The sequence below is a fragment of the Herpailurus yagouaroundi genome, unplaced genomic scaffold (genome assembly GCF_014898765.1).
Source record: "Herpailurus yagouaroundi ecotype Mexico unplaced genomic scaffold, PumYag 182, whole genome shotgun sequence".
Lineage (NCBI taxonomy): Eukaryota > Metazoa > Chordata > Mammalia > Carnivora > Felidae > Herpailurus > Herpailurus yagouaroundi.
Genome location: NW_024412413.1, coordinates 7,183,828 through 7,209,863, shown reverse-complemented (window position 1 = coordinate 7,209,863; position 26,036 = coordinate 7,183,828). Strand labels below are relative to the sequence as shown.

The 26,036-nt window shown below is 47.2% G+C and overlaps 1 protein-coding gene and 1 long non-coding RNA gene across 2 annotated transcripts in view; one reads left to right on the top strand and one right to left on the bottom strand.

Annotated features, from left to right (window-relative positions):
- Positions 1–26,036, top strand: part of SREBF2 (sterol regulatory element binding transcription factor 2) — a 58,666-nt gene that overhangs the window by 3,884 nt on the left and 28,746 nt on the right. The window contains 4 exon segments of the mRNA XM_040490694.1: positions 20,803–21,240; positions 22,262–22,443; positions 23,118–23,264; positions 24,648–24,869. Coding sequence (XP_040346628.1) covers positions 20,803–21,240; positions 22,262–22,443; positions 23,118–23,264; positions 24,648–24,869 — 989 coding nt within the window.
- Positions 5,433–24,736, bottom strand: LOC121040261 (uncharacterized). Its single transcript, XR_005795215.1, has 3 exons — positions 24,621–24,736; positions 10,553–10,558; positions 5,433–5,445 (listed from the first exon to the last, which is right to left on the bottom strand). It is a non-coding gene; the product is annotated as an uncharacterized LOC121040261 (long non-coding RNA).

The following is a 26,036-nucleotide window of genomic DNA, read 5'->3' as shown; positions in this document are numbered from 1 at the left end:
CATGACCATCACATGGCTGCCTTAGAGATCAAGGATTACTAGTGAGTCCTTGGACCACACGGTGTGTATAAGGCAACGGTAGAAGATAAGGTCTGAAAGGTGTGTTGGAGCCAAACTGGGGGGTCTTCATACCTGATGCACATGTTTTGTGGAATGTGGAGAGGGACCTGCTGAGGATTTTGAACTAGGGGAATGACGCATCAATCACAGGTTTTAAGAGAATTCAACTGTGGTGATGGGCAAGGAGGAGTGGAGTCAGGGAGCCCAGTTTAGGAGGGAATTGCAGCTCTTCGGGTGTGAGGTGATAATACTAAGGGGGTGATGGGGTTTGGATAGGAAGTGGCCATTGTGCAAGATGGTGGACATAACAGGCTGGGGCCTCAGTGAAGGCCTTGCCCTGAAGGCAGAGTAGAGGTGGAATTCTATGATCCCATCAGGGCTTTGATCCTCCGGCATTGAGACAGTTCAGAAGCCAGCAGGAAGAGCTGGCTTGGGGGAGATGATAAACATTTGTCTTAAATGTGCAGTGGTTGAGGTGCTGGTGGGCAGGAGGTCATCCACTAGGAGATCAGGCCAGTTAACCAGGAAAAGGTCAAAGCTGGGGATGGCGATTGAAGAGTAGTCACTGTGGAGTTGAGGCTAGAGGTGAGAGAAGATAGAACTGGGAAGTCAGGTCAGGTGAGGAAAGTGTGATAGAAAACTGAAAGAAGGTGAACTTTTCAAGGAGTGGTTAGTGGATGCCAGGGATCATGCTGCAGAGGACAGCAGGGATGACAAGGCCATGAAAGGAGTCATGGGATTTGGCAGTTGGGAGGTCGGCCTTTGACAGAGAAGTCAGATGAAGGGGTCCAAGTCTAGATAAGCCAAAAAGAGGTCGGGAGTGAGTGGATGATGGCAAGTAGAGGCAGCTGTTTTCTTTGGAGAAGGGTCAAGAAACTTTTCAGTGAGCTGTTTTACTTTTTGTCCTTGTGGATTGGTCTGTTCTGAACACTTCACAGAAATGGAATATGTGGCCTCCTTCCCTTAGCATGGCTTTACGGTTCATCAGTGTTGCAGCAGAGTGTTCCCTTGTGTGGATACATCATGTTTTATTTGTCCATTCATCAGTTGACCAACATTTAGGCTGTTTCTACTTTTGAACTGTTATAAATGAAGCTGCTGTGAACATTTGTGGGCAGGAGTTTGTCCGGACATAGCCTTTTGTTTCTCATGTGTAGATCCTCTACTTTTTTTTTATTTAAAAAAAATTTTTTTTTGTTTTTAACATTTATTCACCTTTGAGAGACAGAGAGAGACAGAGCGTGAGCAGGGGAGGGACAGAGAGAGAGGGAGATACAGAATCAGAAGCAGGCTCCAGGCGCTGAGCTGTCAGCACAGAACCTGGCGCGGGGCTTGAACCCATGAACGGTGAGACCATGACCTGAGCCAAAGTCGGACACTTAACCGACTGAGCCACCCAGGCACCCCAATCCTCTACATTTTTTGTTGCTGTTTGTATTTTTCCTAGGCCCTGTAATAATACCGGTTATTCCCTTGCTTAACTTTCTGTGTTCTCTCAATGAATTCTGCCCTAGTTCTTGTGACAGCAACTCTCAATATGAAGTTAGCTCCTTTTACCCCCTTGTCGCTCCCTCTTTTTTGCCCCATCTGATGTTTGTCTAGCTCCGGTGTCCCGCACTTATCCTGGGATTACCTTAGTCATCACCCTGGGGAGTGATAATTGAAGCCACTGTTCCCTAGGTGGTATTTTTTCACTCATTTTGATGGAGCACATCCTCCAGCAGCTTCTTCAGAAAGAGTACATTAGAAGTAAATTTAGGGTGGGGGCGGGGGGCCTTGTCTGTCTTACAGTATCTTTGTTCTACCCTCATGTCAGTTTGATAGTTTGGATGAGTTTGGAATTTTAGGTTGGACCTAATTTTATATCAGAAGTTTGATGGGGCTCCTAGGTGACTCATCAGTTAAGCGTCTGTCTTCAGCTCGGTTCATGAGTTTGAGCCTCTCATCTGGCTCTCTGCTGTCAGCTCAGAGCCTGGAGGCTGCTTCAGATTCTGTCTCCCTCTCTCTCTGCCCCTCCCCCGCTCGCACTTGGTCAGTCTCTCTCTCCCTCTCTCTCTCTCTCTCTCTCTCTCTCTCTCTCAAAAATAAAAACATTAAAAGAAATGAAAAAAGAAAAAGGCATCGCCTGTCTTCTAGCTTCTGCTCATTGAGATCTGATACCAATTGATTCCCGATCCTTCATGTGCCAGCTGTTTTCTCCTCTGGAAGTTTTTAGGGTCTTGTCTTTATCCTGGGTGTTCTGAATTCCATGGCAATACACACTGATGTGACTGAACTGTCAGTCGCTGTCTCTACTTCGTGGGCTCTGGTGGGGGTGGGGGTGGGGCTCACTGTGTCAGATACCCGCATTCATGCGGTCCTCCTGCTGGTAGCCCACGCGGTGCCTCAGCCTGCGGAGGAACTTCCTTCCCGTTCGAAGCCTTTGGGTGGCACTGCCTTGTCCTCGGCTGTCTTCTCCCTGCGGTCAGCTCCATCTTTGAAAGAGACCCCGACACCAGCCGGCAGCAAAGGGGTACTCTGCAGAGGTGTTGTGTGAGCCCCCGGCCAGGGTGTCCGCGTCTGGTGGGGAGTTTGGAGTGGCCAACCCGGTGAGCCAGGGGTGAGTGTTGGGAGGGTGTGGCCAACACCCCACTGGGAGGTGAGGAGAGGTGTGGAAACCAAACACGATTCTCCGATTCTCCGGTGAGTCATACTTGGGGAAACTGCTCAGTGAAGTAAAGCACAGATCTACTTTTCTACCCCTGTGTATAGCTTTTTCAAGACAAACTTTGTTTTGACACTTGAGTATACATCACTGTGGTTAATGTCTGGGTTGAAAGTACAGCTGTTGCTCACAGCTTATTTATTTTCTACCCGGTTTTAGCTCCTGATCTGCTCTCATCCAGTTCCATTTCCTGGGATATAAAGTTTTCTGGGGTCGCTCGCTCGAGCCACTGAACCAGTCTCCTTGGGTTTCTCCTCCCTCCCGGGTGTGTTTGGCTTTGCCCTTGACAAACACTCTCACTCACACCCTTCGGCCTAATGTTCACTGAACAGTCTTTTCTGTTGTTCTCCTACTCAGCCCGTGTATTGGCATTTTTTAAAAATATATTTTTGTATTTGTCTCCACTGGATCTCTTCTGTCCTCCATTTCATAGTTTAAAAAGTTCTTAAAAAACTTTATTCAAAAAAGCGCGTTCTGATGATCAAATCGTCTGTCTGTATCTCCTGGATGCTGTCTGAGCTTGATTAACACGTGCACGAATTGTTACATTTTCACTGACAGGTTGCTAGATGTTGAAACAGTTGAGCTTTAATAGACGGATGATCCCGCCTAACCCCCCCACCCTTCACCCCCCACCCCCCTGCACTGGCAGGCCCTTGCATATCCATGTCCCTGCAGGACAATAAATACCATTGTCCTGAACACGACGAGCAAGTCACTCTGGAGTCAGTTCATTGGTGTGTATTTCCCAAAGAGAGCTCCGCGACACAAGGGGTGACAGCTCCTTCACCCTGCCAGCCGTAGCCCTTCTAATGTTTGAAACTCTCCAGTTGCTGTAAATTACTGTGATTACTGTGGTGATTGGGACTTAACCACTTGGAAAATATCTTTATTTTTTTGAAAAGGCAATACATTTGTGTGGCAAAATTAAAAAATGTGAGAAAGGACTGTGAAGAGTCGTGTCCCTGCCCTGCTCCGATTTGCTTAGCACCCACCAGCCCCACCTCCTCACAAGTAATTCATTCTTAAGTTTCTTTACCTTCTTCAAAACTTCCTTAATGCAAATATAAGCAGATAAGCATGGCTTTTAATATTTGCTCCCCTTTTTATCCCTACACAGGGAGCATGCTACAAGCTTTGTTCTGCACCTTGCCTTTGTTGTTGTTGTTGTTGTTTTTCACTTAACTACATATATCAGAGATCTTTCTAGTCTTCAGGGCTGCATGGTTTTCCATTGCATAGATGTACTGCTGTGCTTTCATTCATCCAGTCCTTTTCTTTTCTTTTCTTTTTTTTTTAGTTTTTTTTTTTCAACGTTTATTTATTTTTGGGACAGAGAGAGACAGAGCATGAACGGGGGAGGGGCAGAGAGAGAGGGAGACACAGAATCGGAAACAGGCTCCAGGCTCTGAGCCATCAGCCCAGAGCCCGACGCGGGGCTCGAACTCACAGACCGTGAGATTGTGACCTGGCTGAAGTCGGACGCTTAACCGACTGCGCCACCCAGGCGCCCCCATCCAGTCCTTTTCTGATGGACGTATCAGGGTCCTTCTATTCCAGTCCTACTATTAAAGACAATGCTGTGGTGACTAGCTTTGTACACTCGTCATTTTCACACACGTGTGGGTGTAAGCGCGGGAGAAAGGACCAGAAGCGGGATTGCTGGGTCAGAGTGGGGCTGGTGATGATCTCCATCACAGATGCCACAAGAGTCAAATGATGGGGAACATATAAAAGGAAGGGGCAGGAACTAACATTCTGTTCTGGCTCCACGCGTTTGTGGTTTTGAGAGACCCCGTGAAACTGCTGTCCACAGAAGATGTGCCAGTGTTTGCCCGCCACGGTGTGTAGGAGAGCGCCTGTGCCCATCAGCTTCCCGGGGGAGTCTAGACTCTGGTCCCTTTATTCCGCCTGACTTTGCCACACGGGTGCCAGTTTAGAGCTCACACCATCCCTTCTCCCTCCCCCCACAATATACAGACTCCTCCGTCCTGGCCTCCCAGTGCCTCACTTTTCTGTATTCAGGACAACTGGACAGTGAGTAGCGACCAGCTTTCTGAACGATCCCTTCCTCTGCCTCACATGTTCCCTTCGCTTGCCTGGGACGCTCGTGGTTCAGACTGGCTGACACCTCTGCCGCTTCCATCTCGTTTGCTTGCTCTCTCTACTTTTCAAATTGCCCCTTAATGTACAGCAGTTCCTTATTTTCGGCTCTCTGCTTTGGGGGACTTGAAAACTGGTTTCTTGTTTTAGGTGGTTCCATTGGGACTTTCTTCTCTGCCTGCGCTCTCTTTCATGTAGTTTCTTGGCGGCAGCCCTTGCCGCCCCCGAAATTTCAGTGCGTCCTCTCTGAAAAAATTTTGGGGGCTTTCCATCACTATAAGTGGTGTTCTGGAAGTTGCTTCCTTTCACCGTAATTCTCTTACGGCTACTTTTCACCCAAATCGGCGGGCATTTTAGGAAGTACCCTTTGTTAGGAATAGTTGTCTTCATAATACCTTCCTTTGAACCTTAAGTCATTGGCGTTCCCTAGGAGAATGTGATTCATCTTTTTCCTTATTAGTTATTGACTGTCCCTGCAGTCGCCTCTGTTTTTCCATCCGTCACCAGGTTTTGAAATCACTGTGTCTGCAGCACCAGCTGTGGGCCCAGCAGCGTCTAGTCAGACCTGCAGTTCAGACCTTTACCTAGGGCCTGTGTCGAGCTGGGCTTTGGATACCGTGCTGGCAGGGTAAGCGAGGACCCTGCCCTCACACAGTGTGTATGTATGGCCCTTTACCTGTGTTGTCTTCTAAAACATTGTTGCTTTAAAAAATTTTTTTATGTTTATTTTTGAGAGAGACACACAGAGCGTGAGCAGGGGAGGGGCAGAGAGAGAGACACACACACAGAATCTGAAGCAGGCTCCAGGCTCTGAGCTGTCAGCACAGAGTCCGATGTGGGGCTTGAACTCACGAAGTGTGCGATTATGACCTGAGCCGAAGTCGGACACTCAACCGACTGAGCCACCCAAGCACCCCAAAATGTTGTTGCTTTTAATCCTGTCTCCTGATTCCGTGGAATGTACAGATGAGAAACCGAGGCCCAGATCATACAACTCGTAAGTGGTAGAAAGGTGACTTCAGTCCAGACGGGTCTAACTCCAAACCCCATGTACTTTCCTTGTGTCTTGTGCCAGCCATATCTCTGTCTGATGTGGCTTCCAAGTTGCAAACACAAGATGGTGTGTGGTGGGCTAAGGCCAGAGAGACCCGGGATCCTCTGCTCAGGTACACACTTGGTGACATGTGTTTACCAAGAGGGGTCTGCTCTGTGCTAGCACTTCAAGTGACCTTCCTTGCGTCCTGCAGCACTTCTCTGAGGCTTCGTTTCTGCTGTATGGTGGGGACTGGGGACATCTATGCCACAGGTGCTCCAAGAATTAAGGGAGACAGAGCACATAAAGGGAAGAAGGCAGGAACTGACATTCTCCTTTGACTCTATCTGAGAATGAATAAGGAAGTTCACTTTGCAAGTTGACTTTTAGGACCAAAGGGCCTCTTTTTAGAATACGGTATTTTTTCCTTTCCTAAGGGCTTTTGTAGGTGTGGTGGGCGGGACACAAAGGACTAGTCACAGAGTGCAGGGTAAAGTGTTGCACGTCTGGACCACAGTATTCAAGGGTTACACTTGGTTGACTTGATGGAATTTTTTAAAGAGTAGCTAGATCCCAGAGCCTGGGCCACCAGGTAAGGCTCCCTGGGGAACGAACCTCTGTTTAGAAACTAATCCTAAACCATTGACTTGTTTGGAAACTGGAAAAGCAGAGCTCTTTCTGAATTCCTTAGGCCTTTGGAATTGCTAATGAATATGTGTCTAAATGTCCCTTATAATCTGGCTGCTGCATCTGGCCTGTGAAACTGGTCTGTTGGGTTCAGAGTCTGGTTTGGACCAGTGATGAAATCTCGACTGCTGAACCAGATGCAGAGCTACCTAAACTGGTGTCTGCTCAGTTCAGGCCCTCTCTATCCCACAGCAAAAGGGAAATCATGCTTCTTGCTAAGTGTGAAATTGATGGTGAAGCCTTATACTTTACAAAAGTTCTTCTGATACATTTGTCTTTCTAACAGTGCTGTGAGGTAGATGCTTCCTTTTTCTTCCCATTTTGCAGATGAGACATTGAGACCGATAAAATAATTTGCCCATGATTCCCCATGCTGATGGAGTCGGGAGTTGAATTTGGGCCTTCTAACATGGGATCCCATATACTTTTCTGCCCCATGGGAATGAGGTGGGATGTGTCCTGACTCGGGAAAGCTGTCTAGGAACCCCTTCTGGTCAGAAGTTATTTTTAAAAAATTTAATACAGTTTTTAAAACGTGTTCAAACCAGTTCAGCATGAGTGAGTATCTATTATATTCCCAGAACAGCATTAGACTCTTGGGGTATTGGAGGTGAGTGAAACAGTCCCGACTTTCAGGGAGCTGACATCTAAACAACCAGACAATACAAAGTGAAATGCAACAGAGGCCATAACAGAGAAGCAAACTCCAAGTAGTGTTTTGAGCACCGAGGAAGGGAATTAGCAGTATCTTCACAGGGACTTTGACATTTTAGCTGAGATGTGAGGGAAGAATGAACAGAACTTTACAAGGGAAAAGTGTCATGATGTTCTTTTTGACAGAGTTGGACCAAACTTGGGAGTAATTTGGCATGTTCTGGGAACATGTGATTCACTGTGGGATCAAGGTTCTCAAACTGTAACGTGTCTAAGAACCTACCAGGGTGCACCTCCTGAGATCTGAGTGTGGGAAGTCTGGGATGGTGCCCAGGAGGGACACCTAACTAGTGGAAAGGTGGATCAGAGGAATTTTCTTGTGGAGGTACCTTATAAGCTGAGGTCTTCAGGCTAGATAAAGGGGCAGGAGAGAGGAGTCATATTCTAGGCCGAGGGAACAGCCCTTTGGAAAGGCATTTGGGTGTGTGGGTGATTTACAGACTACAGTCTTGATAACTGTGTTTGTTATCTTTCTCAAACCCGGTTTTGACCCGGTCCCTCCCTCTTATGCTTCAGTGTGCTCTGTATCAGTCTGGCGGCTGGGTGGTGAGCCGCAGAAACTGCGTCTGGCTAGCCTGAACAGAAAAGGAGTTTATTGGAAGGACAGTGGTGCACGGACTGACCGGAAAGCTGCAGAGCCCGACTTGGAAAATGGGCCCGAACCAAGGGAGGCTCAGGAGCTAAGGATAGCCTTAGGGTAGCGTTAGGAGCTAAGGATAGCCCAGGGGCAACAGGGTTAAGACCCCACCGCGACAGTGATCTCTGACGGGCTGCTGCTCTCCTGGGTCACTCCAGCAAGAGTCATGCTCCTGGTGCGGGTGTGCATGAATCAGGGCTGCCTGGTGGGAAGCCTCACCTGCCACCAAGACCACTCACGGCGGTTCTCCGAAAGGAAGAGCAGGGTGCTGATGAGAGGGTTGGGTTGAATGATGGACAAACAACGAAAGTGGCCAGTGTCCACTGCATTTTCTGTGCCTCTCCTTGCTTCCAAAATAAGATCCAATGCCTTATGGTGCCCTTAAGGCCTTTTAGAACACGACTGTAAGCCGCTCCACTTCTCTACTCTGTTGCACATTCTCTGCCCTTCAGCAGCTTGCAGGGCATTTCCTGGTGGTGTGGTGGTTTTTCTCAGCCTGTTCCCTCTGTCTGCCATGACCTTCCTTCTCTCTTAACTCCTAAAACTCTTCATCCACTGCCTGCCATTATGGATCAGTCCTTCCTCTACTCGCAGACAGCCTTTCCTTTCTTTTTTCTTTTTAAGTCTTTTTTATTCTTTAAGTAGGCTCCATGCCCAACGTGGGACCTGAACTCATGATCCCGAGACCAAGAGTCAGATGCTCCACCAACTGAGCCAGCCAGGCGCCCCCTCTGACAGCCCTCTCTTTGTGAGGCGCTTGTCTGTTCTTGCTCTTGTCACAGTGGATGAGAGTTGGTTGGATTTTCCCTTTGAGATGGGAAGGTGGGGAGGGAACCACACCCCTTTGGAATCCTTGCCCTGGGCTGGGACCCATGCTAGGTGCTCAGCATCCTCCAGCCCCCAGCAACATAGCACACAGTGTCTGTGGGTGCTGGGTGGGTGTTCATAGCACAACTTCATAATCTGCTTTGCGAGTATTTGTTTTGTCCTTAGTCTCAGGGAGGGCAGTGAGTGGAAGGATGGGATGGTGGGTTGTTGGGGTCTTTCACCTTTGCCTGACTGGTTTTAGAAATGAACAAGGTTGAGATCCCCTGCTGTGGAGACTGTGCCCCCAGGAGAGTCGGGAGGGTGGTTCAGCTTGCACCTGACTTTGTTGACACTCGGTTGGTTATCTGGCACCATGAAGTGCAATGCCCTTGTCTTCTAGAACAGGACAATGCAGGATTGGTTCCTGGGAGTCTTGCTGTCCACATCTTGCTCACCTTTCAGTCTCTTGTTCCAGGAGAGTGAAAGAACAGCGGTGCAGGGCGGGAGCAGGTGAAGACAGGAAATACAGGAAGACCTGAGATGACGCTCCTGCCCTTCCCGGGTGGAGGATGTGGGCTCTCATTCATGAGCGAGGCACCTAATGAGCATCTGCCTGATGCCAGGGTCTATTTGGTGACATCCATTCAATAATGGAGCCAAAGCATCTGTACAGTGTGGTGCCTGAGACTTGACCTCAAATTACAGCTCCACTACCTGCCGACTGGGTGACGTAGGACAAGTTCCTTAACCTCTCTGTGTCTCATTTTCGTTGTCAGTGCAGTGGAGGCGATAATGGTATCTGCCTCAAAGTGTTGTGAGATTAAATGAGGAAACTATGCAAAGCACTTAACGCAATTGCTGACGCACAGTAAGAGCTTAGTAAATGTTAACAATTACTGTACTATTTTTATTATTGCTACTACTGATTGACTCAAGATTTTTCTTATTCTCAGAGTCTAGTCCTGACCTCTTTCTAAGAGCAGACGTTGCAAAGTCCTAAATGGAAAAAGAGGGACAGCCTTTCAAATGTGGGTGCCAACAATCCGATGCCTCTAACTTGCCTGAGGATTGGGAGGCCTAGGTTCGCTGGCAGGGACCCAGGGTGGGGCTTTTGCCTGGGTGGTGCGGCTGGCTGGCTTACTGACTGCAGCATTGTGAGGCCTGGGCCGTGAGGCGGGGCAACCACGATGAAGGACTTCCGGAGAGGAAGCCCCAAGGTGTGGTTGTTGGGGCAACTTCTGGTGCAGGGTGCTTGTGAAAGGAGCACAGTCTTTGGAAGAGGAAGAGGAGGAGGTTCCTACCTCACTGCCGCTCGCTTGCCCACCTGCCTAAGACTGTGTGCAAAATCACCCCCTTTTTGGACTTGGACTTGTTTCTTCCTGTGTAACCACCACCATCACTTTTCAAGAACTTATGTGTCAGGCGCTGTTCTAAGTACTTTACACGTATGGACTCTTTTTTTAAAAGAGGACTTGAAACCACCACTTCACAGGGTGATTTGAAGATATATACCACAGTATGTGTGAAAGTGCCAGCCAAGTGTTAAAAGCAAAAACAACTGGGAGACAGTGCTAATGAGGTTCTCTTCTAGTAAAAAACAAAAACAAAACCAAAAAACATATTTAAACTTTGTGTATAAATATATACTCACACACAAACAGGTAAATAGCAGTAAAAATCAACGACAACAAAGGCTTTTTAAGCAACATGCTATCTATACAGGTTCTTCTTGCATTGTGCACCTCTTTATCTTAACACTTGGTGCCTGGCCCCGGCAGATGTTTGCCCAGGGTTTCGCCATCAGAACGTGTGCCTCTTTTGAAGCGTTTAGTTTTGTGTCTGGCGCATAGCAAACTCAGTTAATGTTTCTTGAATGCTTGTCTTAAAGGATGTGTCTTTACTGATTTAAAAAGACTGTTCTAGAACGAGCATCTTGTCAAGGCAGAAAGTCTCATTTGGAGAATAATTTAATCATTTGGGTAGGAAGGTGTGCTCACAAACAAACAGCCAGGCAAAAATCTCTCTCCCCTGTTCCCTCAGTGAGTCAGTTACATGCATGCTTACCCTGAGATTAACCTTCCATTAGCTTTGAACTTAATATTGGAAGTAATGAGATGGATTACATAAGCACCCCCCTCGACACCCCTTCCCCCAAATTCTCCTTACTTTATTGTCACTCCAGGTCTCTCTTGCATCTTTCTCCCAAGTGGTGATGAGCATAACTGTAAAATCTAAGAAATGTTTGTTTTGTAGAGGAAAATAGCATAGAGGAGAAGTTCAGACCTAAATACAATCTCAGTTCAAATCTTGGTTCAGCCACTTCGTAGTTTAGGGGGGGGGGGGGGGAGCTTGGGCAAGTTATTTAATTTATTTGAACCTTATTTTCCACACTTATTAATAATACTGGTCTCAGGGTTTATATAAAGTACTAAGTATCGGTGTGATAGCTATTACTGTGTTGTCCACACAGAATCAATATGAAATGAATTTGATTTTAGTCATAACCACCTCTGTAATTTTAAATAAAATGTAAATGTGATTTCCAGTTAGAAAATAAGTTTATTAGTTTTGTTGCAGAGTTATTTTTGCTTTTAAACATCAATAGCATGACCACTGACTTTTTTTCAGGGGTTAAATTAGAATCTAACCTGGAGATGACACCCTTTAGTGTTTGTTGTGTTAAAAAAAAAAACAATAACAACAACAACAACAAAAACAGGTGTCTGGTTGGCTCAGTTGATTAAACGTCCAGCTCTTGATTTTGGTTCAGGTCATGATCTCATGTTGTGGGATCAAGCCCAATGTTGGGCTCTGTGCTGGGTGAGGAGACTGCTTGGAATTCTCTTTCTCTCTCTCTCTCTCTCTCTCTCTCTCTCTCCACCCCACCCCCCCCCCGTCTCTCTCCCCTCACCCTGTCCTCCCTCTGCCCCTTGTTCACTCATTCTCTCTCTCTCAGAAAAAAAAAAATATATATATTATTATTTAAAAATTTAAAAAACAACACTGAAAGAATCAAATATATTTTTATGTTCTAGGTGTATGAACAGGAGTATATATGGACAGGAAAATAAATGCAAAATGTGTATATATCAGAGTTTGGATTATTCCCATACTTACAAGAAAATTAGCCTCAGGGAGATTTTTTTTCTAAAGGCAGCACAGCAATTACGTTCACAGATTCATGGTTCGGTTTTGCTAATAGATAGCCAGGTCTTCTTCAGCCAGCACTCTTTGAACTTCTACTTGGGAATCCCTTTTTGGTTTGGCCTTCCAGTTAGTTCTTGGGTTAGCTTTTTTTTGATATTCTGCTTTTCTCCCTTAATATGATTCTTTGCCACACTTCCTTCACACAGTCTCCAGGAGGTGGCCTGTTTCCCAATGTAGACCACCTTTTAGAACCTCATGTATAACCAGACCTTTTCTTTAATCGGTTTTCAGAAGATTCTCTTCATCAGTTGATGAAGTTATCCAAGTTTCTGTTTCAGCTATGCTGATACCCTCTCAAGTCGGAATTCGGCCCTGAGTCTGTGCTCAGAATGATCCTTAATGCGCTCACAACGTTAGGGGGTTCTGGGGAAGCCAGCAGCCCCCTTGTACAAACCAGCATGAGCAGCCGCTGAGCCAGAGGGATTTCTCTTCCTAGAGCATTGTTGGATGACTCACTGTTCCTTCTTTAATAAAGAGAAGGACCAAGTTCATCACCATGAGCTATAGAGTAACCTGTCACGATTTGATCCTGACTCCTGCCCAGCCCGGTGCCCTGGCAGTTGTCCATTCTCTTCAGCAGCCCACTGTGCCAGCTCTGTGCCTCCAAGCCTTGGTTTCTGAAATTCCCTGGGCCTAGAATTCCCTTTGTGTGCCCAGCAGCCTTCAGTCCAGTTCCCACAAGAGGCCGTTCCGCCTGCACCTTCCCTGTGTTCTCCTTGCTGCTGTGATTGTGAATTTTTTATCATCTCTCTAGGCCAGCACACAGTGGGTGCTCCACACGGTTTAATCCTTTCGCATTTACATACCCACTTCACCAAAAGTAGAAGCTTTGCAGAAATGGCAGATTTGTCCAGATTTCCCAGGATAACCTGAATTTCAGAAATATCTTGTCCCATTGTGAGGTGACATGTCCCTTCCAGTTTTGGTTCAGAAAGCATAAATGCCATTTTTACAGATTGCGTGAAAGTTGCTTTGGGGAGAATTTCAGTGAATTGATGCCAGTGTTTTTAACTGCCAGAATGGTTAGTACTTGGAGAAGTTTAGGGGAGTGGAAGATTTTGTCCCTGTGCTTGTGAGGCATAATCTATAAGAAAAGCATTAAAAAATATACGTTCCTGTATGTAATGTGGCAAGAAAATTTTTTGAATATTAAAAACGTACTCTTAGCTAACATATCAGCACATATCAGAGATTTGTTAACATCATCAATGAGAAAACCATCAGGATGACAAAGCTGGATCAAAAGAGAATGTAAGAAACTGATATTTACATAGTTTTTACAAAAAAAGGATGCAGGAATAAGATTGCAAGTTTAGATGCAGAACTGGTTAACGTCCTACAGGGCAATACAAACAAAGTTTATCTTTTTTACCAGAGAGAAATCATTCGCAATCTAACAATTTTCTACAAGTGAACATCTAACTTTACCTAATCTGTGATAAATAGCAGGTCAAAACAAGTTTGTTTTGGGGTGCCTGGGTGGCTCAGTCGGTTGAGCGACTGACTTCGGCTCAGGTCATGATCTCACGGTTTTCAGAGTTCGAGCCCCACATCGGGCTCTGTGCTGACGGCTCAGAGCCTGGAGCCTGCTTCTGATTCTGTGTCTCCCTCTCTCTCTGCCCCTCCCCCTCATGCTCTGTCTCTCTGTCTCAGAAATAAATATTAAATAAAAAAAAAACAAGTTTGTTTCCACAGAGCATCAGATGACCTTTAGTAGGCACGGTAAGTACTATTACCTGTACTATGACTTTAAAGGGACACAGTATGATATATATATATCCACACACACACACACACTGCTTTGTTTTCAAGTTTTGGATAATTTTTCTTAAATCATGATTGGGTTCAAGAGCTCAAAGATGGCTGGGTCTGAGGTAGAGAAGAGTCCTTGTTGAAAGTCATTTAAGTGGTTTTGAAATGGAATTATGGAATTCAGAAAGGAAGAGGGTGGTAAGGAGCAGAAAAGGTGTGCTATGGCAGTCACATTCAGGAAAGATCTCCTCCCCAACTCCCCTCCCCCCACAAAGGCATGTACGGATAAAAGGAGGGGGTATTTTTCCCCCAGGTGGATGATGAGCAAAGGTGAGTGGGAAGTGAAATTCCTAGGAGTAGGAGGGAGCAATTGGCAGGAAGTTTTGAAACTTGTGTTTAAGAGATTTGATTTGATTTGAAAGACTGTTGGACCAACAAGATACTCACAGAAGACACTTGTCACTGGGTAGGAGGCTGTGGTTGAAATCAAGGCAGAGTATGGAAGTGAAGCAAAGAGATAACCGTGATACCATGAAAAGAGGCTTGCCAGGAGTTCATAGTAAACTTAGGGCAGAGGGAAGAAGAAGAAAGAACAGTTGAAGGGGGTGCTGAAGATCACTCTCCTGGTTGAAACTGAGAGCTGGCTCGGGTCTCCTGCTGTGTTGGACCAGAGAGTTCAGGACTGGCCAGCTGGGACTTTTTGAGGCTGCCCCTAACATCCAGCTAGGCAGATAGGAAGAGAGAGATATAGGGAGAGGAGACCAGAAGACCATTTGAGAATGACTTTGGCTTCCCTTTGTGCTTTCTTTTTCTCTTAATTTTCAGATGTTTTATTTTATTATGTAATATTTGATATATGCAGTGACACGTTTCTGTGTTATGAAACACAGGCATTTGAGAACCCCCACCTCCCTGCCCAATTTTCTTTTGTGGTTTCTTTGCCAGTAAAAAGAGTTTACTCATCCCTCGCTTAAAATATAGGATGCCTGAGTCACTAGTTTGCCATCCTGTGTCATTCAGCCCTCCTCCAGACTCCCTGTCCCCCAGGAAGGTGACCCAGAATCCCCTTGAAGTGCATGATGCTGTCCCTGTGCTCTGAGTGTTTTAGCAAATGTGCCCCCTGGTGTTTGAAGTGATTTTAGGCACCCGGTTGCCTGTGATGAGTGTCCCTATGTTCCTTATATTCTTGCATTTCAGGGTTTCTGCGTTGATGGGTTTAGTCAACAGCCCAGTTCTTGAACTGCTCTCCTGGGTGACCTGAATGGGGGTAACTAATGTTTCAGGTCCCGAGAACGCAGTGGTGATCACAGATAGCAAAATGGAGGAAGGAAAAGTTACCTATTGACCCTCAGGTGTGATACTGGTTTGATTTTTTTTTTTGATCCTAGGAGGGAAGATAAGATCTTCAGCTTGAAAGCAGGATACTTGTTTCTTAAGCGCACTTGTTTTTATTTATTTATTTATTTTTAAAAAAATTTTTTTCAACGTTTTTATTTATTTTTGGGACAGAGAGAGACAGAGCATGAACGGGGGAGGGGCAGAGAGAGAGGGAGACACAGAATCGGAAACAGGCTCCAGGCTCTGAGCCATCAGCCCAGAGCCCGACGCGGGGCTCGAACTCACGGACCGTGAGATCGTGACCTGGCTGAAGTCGGACGCTTAACCGACTGCGCCACCCAGGCGCCCCAAGCGCACTTGTTGTGAATTAACTTTTGTGATTACCTCCCTCTCGCTCACCGGTTGTGGTCCATCTGATTCCCATCAGCCTGCAAACATCATACACCATACTTATTTCTGTGTTCTTATGCCTGTTGGCTAGATCCAGTGTGAAAGATTAAATGAACAACACGTGAAGAAAGTTTAGGTGAATATCCTTACAATCTTTGGGATGAGGGACTTTTTAAGTGTAACACAAAAACCATGTCATTTCATTACACAATATTAGCATTTATATACAGTCAGTTCTGCCATAATGCAACATATACCTTCATTAAAAATCATTGCACTAAGCAAAACTGTGTAACACAAACCATAGGGCTTATGGGGAAAATGAGATTCGGGTTACAACGCTCAAAATCTTTAGAGGTGACCAAAAAAAGATAGAGAAAATAAAAAGACTAAGAGCTAGGGAAGGAACCTAACAAAACAGCTCTGTTTTACAGATACGAAGTGGCTAAGAAGTACATAAATACCACAATAAATAGGGCCCCTTACCTTTAGAAAGACCTGAGGTTTGCTTGTGGAACTGGGCGTTAGAAGTCACAGCCTCTGAGTTACTATGAAGTGATGGACGGAAGGCTGTGTGCCATCTGATGGACAGTGCTGTGGGGCTCTCCCAAACCATCACGTTCTATCCATCATGGCTGACATGGAATACTTTTCATATTTTATTAAGCAAAGGGAGGAGGGTACAAAATAACATCTTCAGTGTGACCCCTTTTTTGTAAAACTGCTCACACACACATGCATGCTTGTGTAGAAAGGACACATGGAAACATTGACAGTGGATGTCTCAGGGAGGTGGAATGGCTGGGTGACTTTTTCATTTAATTATTTTCTGGAATTTTCTGTGGTGAATGTTACTTTTACAGTTTTATTCTATTTTTAATTTTTTTACGTTTATTTTGAGAGAGTGTGCACATGCACAAGCGGGGGAGGGGCAGAGAGAAGGAGAGAGAGAATCCCAAGCAGGCTCCACGTCATCAGCACAAAGCCCAATGTGGGGCTTGAACTCACGAGCTTGAAATCATAACTTGAGTCTGGATCAAGGGTCCTACACTAACCTACTGCACCACCCAGGTGCCCCACTTTTACAATTTTAAAAAAGACAGTTACTTTCAAACATTATCTAACACAAGGTGGGTAATAAATACAAAATATAAGAATAAATGACCTACTTTGTAAAATCGTGCTCTCAGCACCTAACTGGGCTAAGTAGCAAATGGCCACTAAAGGATTGTTGGCTGACTGCAGTTTGGAGGCCATGTTACCTCATTTGGGGCTTTAAATTCTTTATTCCTGACCAAAGTTAATCTGCCCAGATTTCAGGTCACCTCACTCTCAGGTAGATCCTGCTAGCTGGGCTGGACAGAGTGCTTTATGTTACCTCCAGGTTGCAAGCTCCATTAAGTGCGTGTGAACTTGGGGTGTCTTTGGATGAGGCTCCAGAGTTGTTGCAATGCACAGGCGATAGCTGCAGCCTCTGATTTTGGTTACCTGCTTTTAAAGGGACCAAAACCCAGGTGTAGTTTCTTGGGGCCCAGGTTACTTTATTAAGCAAACTTATCCCTTTAAGAAGCACCTAAAAAACAGGAGTGTGGGGGCACCTGGGTGGCTCAGTCAGGCGCCTGACTTCTGGCTTCGGCTCAGGTCCTGATCTCACAGTTCATGAATTCAACCTCCGCCTTGGGCTCTGTGCTGGCAGCGCAGGGCCTGTTTGGGATTCCCTCTCCCTCTCTCTCTCTGCCTCTCCCCTGCTGGTGCATTCTCTCTCGCTCTCAAAAATAAATAAATAAACTGTAAAAAAACATGGGGGTTACCTGGGTGGCTCAGTCAGTTAAGTGTCCGACTTCAGCTCAGGTCATGATCTCAAGGTTCATGAGTTTGAGCCCCACATTGGGCTCTCTGCTGTCAGTGTAGAGCCTGCTTCGGATCCTCTGTCCCCCTCTCTCTCTGTCCCTCCCCTGCTCGCTCGCTCTCTCTCTCTCTCTCTCTCTCTCTCAAAAAATAAACTAAAAACAAACAAAAAACAAAAGAAAAAACCAGGACTGTGGCTTAGTTGGAGAGGGTAACCGCCAGGAGCATCGGTATCAGGTAAGCTACAGTTTGCAGGCCTGGAGCTCCAAGGAGACCCAAGTTGGTTGGCCCTCCACTCACCATGCAGTTTCTGGAACTTCATTTTTCTTTTTTTTTTTTTTTTAACATCCAGTTATTCTTTTTTTTTTTTTTTTTTAACGTTTATTTATTTTTGAGACAGAGAGAGAACATGAACGGGGGAGGGACAGAGAGAGAGGGAGACACAGCATCGGAAGCAGGCTCCAGGCTCTGAGCCATCAGCCCAGAGCCCGACGTGGGGCTCGAACTCATGGACCCCGAGATCGTGACCTGAGCTGAAGTCGGACGCTTAACCGACTGAGCCACCCAGGCGCCCCTGGAACTTCATTTTTCAAAGCCCCATAAAACCTGTGCCTTCTCCAGGCTTCCCTTTTCTGGGTTTCATGGCTCTCGGCGGAAATGAGAGCCTGTGTGATTGCAGCACTCCAGTGATCGGAGTGGGGAACATGAGGCATTACGATGCTCCCACAGGGTACAGCCTGGAACTTTAGCACAAAACTGCACCCGGGGTGGGCCTCCTGCGCCCTGGTTCTCCAGGCCTTGTTCCGGTTGGCAGGGCCTCCCCGTCTCTGTCACTGCAGACCAGATGGGGTTCCGGGGAGGCCTGGTGTGCCCTGCTGGAGCAGGGGCTCAAAGAGCCTCTTCCCATTACTTCTTCCTTCAAACGCTTGGTCTTAATGGGCCCCCCTGCGCCACTCAACCCAGCGCCTGTCTGCCTGGCTGCAGATAACACCACTGGAGCTTGTCGTGTGGGGGTTGAAAAGAATTTATTTTTTTAATTTAAGCAGTTGCATCCCATCTGCCTACACACTCTTAACCTGCTTTGTGAACAAGCTTTGTGACCTTTGCAGGTTACTTCACTGTGTCAGCCCCTGCCTTTCTCCACGAAAGGCTTTGGAGAGCACTCAACCAGATGGGATCGGGGAGCCAACTGCCCAGGCAGTAGGTGCTCTGGAATTGCCACTAATAGGGACCTTTGTAAGGGTCTGCCCCTTGCCAAGCATTTTGCACAAATTATCTTTGTTAATCCTTACAACAAAGAAACGGAATGAGTATTCTTTTTCTTTTTTAATTTTTTTAATGTTTATTTTTGAGAGAGAGAGTGCGTGCGAGCAAGCGGGGGAGGGGCGGGGGGGAGACACAGAATCTGAAGCAGGCTCCAGCCTCTGAGCTGTCTGCACAGAGTACAACGCAGGGCTCAAACTCACGAACCATGAGATCATGACCTGAGCTGAAGTGGGGCGCTTAACCGACTGAGCCACCCAGGCGCCCCCCGAGTGAGTATTCTTAAGGCAGCCTTTTGTGGTGAGGAAGCCAGGATGTAGAAGGGTGACTTACCCGTCACACACTAGGTGGCCTCCTGAGACCCACCTAGTACCAAAGCCCGTGCCCACCTACCAGACCTCTGGCCTCTCTTGCCTTGTGTCCACCTTAGCTTTCTATGGATGTGATGTTCTTTTGGCTCACAAACCAGGCCTCTGTGTTGATTCCCCAGAGTTGGGATTTTTATGGGAACTCTGGGAAGCTCAGCAGATTACTAGGTTTCTCTTAAGCATTTTCTTAAAAATTTTTTAGAAATCTTGTGTTGTCCTTGGAATGTGTCAGCACTAAATGGTGTTTTGTTTAAATTTTGTGCTGAGTTTCAGGACATTTCTTAGTTTAATTCCTGGACGAGGAATTGGAATTGGTTGGTACCAGTTACAACGTGGCAATGTGCCCATTTCTCCCTCCCACATACAACAGGCTGAGTGTAGAGGGGACGCAGCAGAGTGTTGAGGTGTTGGTAAATAATACCACTACGTAGTCATTTAATCTTACGAGATGCTGTTTTGCCAGCAGGTCGAACTGCTGAGCTTCAGTCCTGTATGGTCACCCTGGAAACTCCAGTAGCTTTCTGCTTGCCTAACATAAGACTCTTTGTAGCCCAGACCCACTACCTCCATATAGAGCGTGTACACACGCACTGTTAAAGACCTGGGAGGTTCTTGCTGGTGGACAGTTTGGGGGAGTGAAAAGAAGTAGTGGCTTTTTTTGGTTTGGGGAATTTTGGTGACTAAGAGCATCATGCGGCCTTGAATGTTTAGAGAGGAGGGTGTACAGTTCAGGGGCAAGCAGTAGCCACTTAGGGACGTACTGGAAGGGGGAGGAAGTGAAGACAGTGGAAAGAACTGTACATCTGAAAATACCTGGGACAAAGCCAAGGCCCCAGACTTCTAATGGGGACCAGCCCTAAAGGGAGGAAGGAGTCGTGATATGACTTGTTAGTTGTGGATTAACTTGGGTTTGGGCAAGTTTTGAGGAGGACGAATTAGGGTAAGAGGCCCTGGAGGCAGGCTTGAGGCCCTTTGGGCTGGGAACTTAGGGGTCCCAGGTACTTAGAGCATGATCTAGACAGGGGCCATGGCTTCCAGGTGGACATCCCCTTGGTCTCACAGACTCCTTGCCCAGAGAGAAGGGACACAACCAGGGGAGTATCGGGATGGGCCCCCTAGAGCATAGAGCCCAAGGCTGCGGTTGCTCTGCCCTGACCTGGCAATGTGTGCACCGTGGTGCAGTGGAAGAACAGGAAGCTGGGAGGCAGAGAACTGGTTCTAATCCTCGCTGGGCCCTGATGAGCCGTGGGACCTTGGCCAAGTTATTTCACTGTTGTGGACTTCATATATGATCTTTCCATCTACTCCACTCCTAACGATCCATGACTTCATCATCCCTGGGTGTTCCTGAGGGTACTAGCAGTGCCCAGGGATGTACCTTTCTTGGAGAGAAGGCCCAGAGCTTAACCTGTGGTGAGGAGGGAGGGCAGCCTGGGGTGAGAGCCTGACTCCCGCATTCTTGCTCTGCCGCGGAGAGCAGTGCCAGAGACTGGAGGTGCTCCAAAGCCTTAAGACAGCCACTACCCACTTCCTGCCCCAGTGTCCCTAACTGTAAGATGAGACCAGCAATAACTTCCAAAAGCAATACTCACCCAGCACAGAGATAGCTCTTGTTTGGCCTCACTGATCAGGAAAGTTGGTAGAAAGGGCCTGGAGGTAGGGTGGGGAGAGAGAACATCCAAGAGATGAAGTCCTGCCCTATTGCCGTGTGGTTTGCCATCTCAGCCCAGGTGGTTCACCTCCTAAGAGGCAGGGGGAGGTTTCCCCGACCCATTTCTGCGAGGGCCTTGGGAACACCTTTTGATTTGCAGGCCTCCATTTCTTAAGCAAATTTGAAAGTTGCTAGATGTTTTGGATGGCAATAGAATGACCCCTTTTTATTTATTCACAGAGATGCTGCAGTTTGTCAGCAATCAAGTTGGAGAGTTCCCTGACTTGTTCTCCGAGCAGCTGTGTGGCTCCTTCCCCAGTGGCAGCGGGGGTGGCGGCAGCGGTGGCAGCAGTGGTGGCAGCGGCAGCGGCAATGGCGGGGGCGGAGCCGTGGACCCCTCCCTGCAGCGGTCCTTCAGCCAGGTCCCTCTACCTTCCTTCTCTCCCTCAGCCGCTTCCCCCCAGGCTCCAGCCCTGCAGGTCAAAGTTCCCCCCCCTGCAGTTCCCACCCCACCCAGGGCAACTCCTGTTCTTCAGCCCCGCCCCCAGCCCCAGCCCCAGCCTCCAGCTCAGCTGCAGCAGCAGACGGTGATGATCACCCCGACATTCAGCACGGCTCCCCAGACAAGGATCATCCAGCAGCCTCTGATATACCAGAATGCAGCTACCAGCTTTCAAGGTGATTCAGAAGTCAGATACCATAGTGACTGGTTGGTTCAAAAGTTTATGTGCCAGTTTGCAGACCTTCCGAGGCAAATCGCTCTGTCCTTTTGGGGATGACAGAATCCATCGGTCTGGTCCCTGTCTGAAGGAGTTTTTGGCAATGGGCAGTGAGGACAGTGGGTACAGGAACCGTTCACATTCTGCCTCTTCAGATACCTTAATATCTATTGTGCCTGCTTCAAGGATACTTGGTCGAAGAATCTAACAAGCATAGTAGACACAGGGCTGTGCTAGTAACTAGAGCTACAGGCTGGAATACAATGAGTCTAGAAACTGACCCAAGCACCAGCCAGCCCTTGGCACCTATAGATTGAGAACCATTCATTCGGCAAACATCTCCTGAGCACGTACTACAGAGACTATATGACTCATAGCAGGTGGTAGGTCTCCGTGCAGCAGGCCTCATACTAGGCCTTCCGTGGGCGGGGGGGCCGAGTGAGTGGCTTTCTCTGCTGTGCTTTGCCCAGTGCCTTTGCATCAGATTTCCCTCCGACCCTTTGGGGAGCCCTGGGCGGGATTGGTATTACTCTGAATTTCAAAGGCTCTGACAGTTCTATGTGCTTCGGGGGGGTTAGGGGCTGTGGGGAGGCAGCAAAGCAAAGAGCTGAGACCGTCATCCCAAAGTGCATTTTCCATTCTTTTCATGAGAGGAAGTGAAGCCCCGTGGAGTTGTTGGTTCTCTGTATCTGTGAACTCCCTTGCTGGGTGCAGTCATTTGCTGATTAGCTCCCCTCACCTCCACCCTAGCACCCAGAGCAATAAAATAATCTGTTCTGGTTCTCTCAGAAATTGATGCAGCTCTCATGGAATGTTCTTGTTATCTAGATTAGCTTGTAAATGGCCGTGCACATCTTCTTCAGGAGCAGGTGGGGAGTCGGGAGCGTTCTGAGGCACCCTGTCCTCGGTTATTACTGCAGCTACAGTGACAACAGAGTGCATTTCTCGTCCATGTGACTTTTCCCTCCTCTTCTCCCAAGTCCTTCAGCCTCAAGTCCAAAGCCTAGTGACATCCTCCCAGGTGCAGCCAGTCACCATCCAGCAGCAGGTGCAGACGGTGCAGGCCCAGCGGGTGCTGACACAGACGGCCAATGGCACGCTGCAGACCCTCGCCCCGGCCACGGTACAGACAGTTGCTGCCCCCCAGGTGCAGCAGGTCCCGGTAGGTGGCTGGTGAGGACCCAGGGAGGCACCGGTTGGGGCTGGTCTTTGGTTGAAGGTGTGGTCCACATACTCAGAAGGACCAGCGGAGTGTAAGGGAACAGCATTTGGGGTGCCTGGGCCCTGTGAGGCACCAGTGAGCTCGGAATGGAGACCTGGCTAAGGTCTCATCTGTAAGTGTAGACTGGCCCTCACAGCCTCCGTAAATGCAGGTGGATTGTGATACTTAAGCATCCGATGGGTGTAAAACTGGAAAGAGGCGTGCTAAGGTATTTCTGAGTCATGTATCATAGTGGACCATATTTTTTTATTACCAAGGTCATTAATTAATCTTTGGAAAAAAAAAATCCAGGTTCTTCCTTTCTGCTTCTCAGCCATGTTTTTGGCTTTCCTGAGTTTGTTCAAAATCGGACCTCCCTCCCCTCCACCACCCCCCACTCTGCCCCTGCCAGGTGCTGGCACTGCCGTCTTCGAAGCCTTTCACCCTTCAAACCCAGGACCCTCTTTAGCTATACTCTTTCTCCGTCTCAACCCAGTAATCAAGTTGTGTTCTCAGTTTTAGGAACATGTTATTTTTTCATTCTTTCCCGGAGGGAGTCTCTGTGTGGTAAGAAAGTAAGGCAAAATAGAAAAATAGTACTGCCTTCCTTTTCCTTTTCTTCATTCTCCGTGCAGGTCCTGGTACAGCCTCAGATCATCAAGACAGATTCCCTTGTTTTGACCACACTAAAGACAGATGGCAGCCCTGTCATGGCCGCAGTCCAGAACCCAGCCCTCACCGCCCTCACCACCCCCATCCAGACAGCTGCCCTTCAAGTACCAGTAAGAGTTGCCTTCCTCCCTGTCCTCCCTTCTCCCCTCTCCTCCTCCTTTCTTGGAGGCATTAGGCCTCAGAGATGTTAACAAAGCCTCTACACAGGGTGGGCAGGTGCAGAAGCTCCATGGAATGTGTCACATTGCAAATATACCCCCTTTTAGTCTTTTTTAACTCCCGGTTCCTGGGCAGCACCTCTATACAGGGCCATCAGTATGGAGGACTCTTAGGTCCTGCTGATGGCGTTTTGGCTTCTGAAGGACCCCCAGGCCCACCAGGCAGGGAGGGGCTCCAAGGTGAGGGACATGGAAGGCACCCATCCTTGGGTTGTAGGGCCACAGCTATTTTCAGCATCTTGCGGCAGGAGAGTCCAATAGAGTCAAAGGTGATCAGAATTTGGAAGTAAGTTTTATTCATAGAAGCCAAGAACTGGAAACAGCCCACACGTCCAGAAAGAGCTATCGATACATACAGCTGCTGAACCTCAGAAACAGTGTGTTGAGCAAAAAGATGCCTGTCACAAAAGAATTCATGCTGATGATTCCATTTATATGAAATTCAAGAAGAGGGAAAACTAAGCTGTGGTGACAGAGGTCAGAGCAGTGACTGCAAGAGGGAGAAGGGACAGGCGAAACTGAAAAGAGGCACAAGGGAACTTTCTAAGGGGATAGAAATGGTCTGTTTCTTGGTCTGGATTATCTTAGTTACACATCGTATCCAAACATAAAACTCCGTCACACACTTAAAATGTGTGTTTTTTATTATGTGTGAATTATTTCTTAATGAGTGGTGAAGTTGAGTGGCTTCTTATTTGTTCATTGTCCGTTTGGATATTGAGGTCGTTTAGTGAAGAAGATAAAACTAAAATTAGTAAAAATAGAAACAGAGGAAAGCAGAGCTGAGGGGGAAGGAGGAAGGCCTCTACAGTTGGCCTGCTTATCTAATAGGATGGCTCTGTCAGTTCTGCCCTTGTGCATTTTGATGGCCGAATTATATTAGGAAATGCAGCAAGTGACTGCACTGTCATATGGAAGGAAAAGATGTATCCCACACCAAGAGTAAGTTTTCCTTATATGCGAGCTCAGAGGTGGTTAATGGTTTGCCCGCGAGGCAGAAATCATATGACTTGTTTCAGGTACCCCTAGATCAAAGGTTGAAACCTATTTATCCATGTTAATCCTATTGTGGTGTGGTTTGTTGACAGTGATTCTGAAAGGGGCCTAGTAAGTAAGGTACCATGGCTCTTGCAGCTTCCTGGGGCCTGACTTAATTGAGGAGAGGGGTCAGACCAGGCAATGCCACATGGCCAAAGCCAGCAGGTTTGTGCTGTGAAGTTGCTTTACTCAGACTGACCACGGGGTAACTCTGCCCCGTGTCTGTGCTTGTTCTAGACTCTGGTGGGCAGCAATGGGACCATTTTGACCACAATGCCTGTGATGATGGGGCAAGAGAAAGTGCCCATTAAGCAGGTACCGGGGGGAGTCAAGCAGTTGGAGCCCCCCAAAGAAGGAGAAAGGCGGACGACTCACAACATCATTGAGAAGCGGTATCGCTCCTCTATCAATGACAAAATCATCGAGTTGAAAGACCTGGTCATGGGGACGGATGCCAAGGTAGGTGCCAAGCAAAATGGTATTTCATGTCCCACAATTTGCCCTCCACTGGTCTTTACTGTGGGAATTTTGGAAGACCCAGATCCAGTGAAGTGAACATCAGGATGGTTTAGAGGTGCTTTCTTATTAATTAAAGCATCTTGGGGTTTTTTCAAGATTATAAAATATTAACCAACATAAGGGAACTGTTGGGGATTGGAAAGGCAGTGACCTGCCTAGACCTTTGAGACTGCTTTGCAGTGATCATGGGTCCCTGTAGCCCAGGCAGAGGACTGCCCCCTGCTCACCAGCAGGCAGATGCAGGACTGTGTGTACCGTGGAGTCGGCTGGTGGCGTTGCCACCATATGTTTAATTGTGTTCAGGGTGGTTAGCAATACCGTACCTTTGAGGGAGGAGACAAAATAGAGATTGGGTCTTTAACAGCAAATAGAGGAAATAGATTTTTCATTATTTCTGGTGTTTCAATGAATGTGTCTTCTGTCGTGTAGGTGTTTTGTTTTGTTTTGTTTTGTTTTTTTACCTGTTATCTGTTTATCTTCATCTCTATTTTTTAAATTATTTTTCTTGTTATTTTTTTGCTTCCTCATCTCTGTTTTGAAAGAAAATTTTATATTCCTTGTAGCCTATAGATCTGAAATGTACTAATATAACTTTACTTAAGGTAGCTATCCAGCAATGCTCTGGTCTTTGGTCGTTTGTTTTCTTTAACATCTTTTGGTTCCCGGCGCCTGGGTGGCTCAGTCGGTTAAGCATCCGACTTCGGCAGGTCATCGTCTCACGGTTCGTGAGTTCTGGCCCCTCGTCAGGCTCTATGCTGACAGCTCAGAGCCTAGAGCCTGCTTCAGATTCTGTGACTCCTCCTCTCTCTGCCCCTCCCCTGCTCGTACTTTCTCTCTGTCTCTCTCTTTAAATTTAATTTTTTAATTTTAAAAAATTAAAGTAATAAAGTTTTGTTTTGGTTCTAAGATTATTATAAGAAGTGGGAGTACTAGCTAATTTTTATTTATCGAGTGTCACTATGCACCAGACCAGGGGCTACTCTCTTTACATGTATTATCTCATTTTACCCTCACTACAAGCCGGTGATTCATATATTATCATTATCCTCATTTTAAGGACGAGGAAAATGAGGTTCACAGATGTTGGGTAACTTGTCCTGGGTTGCA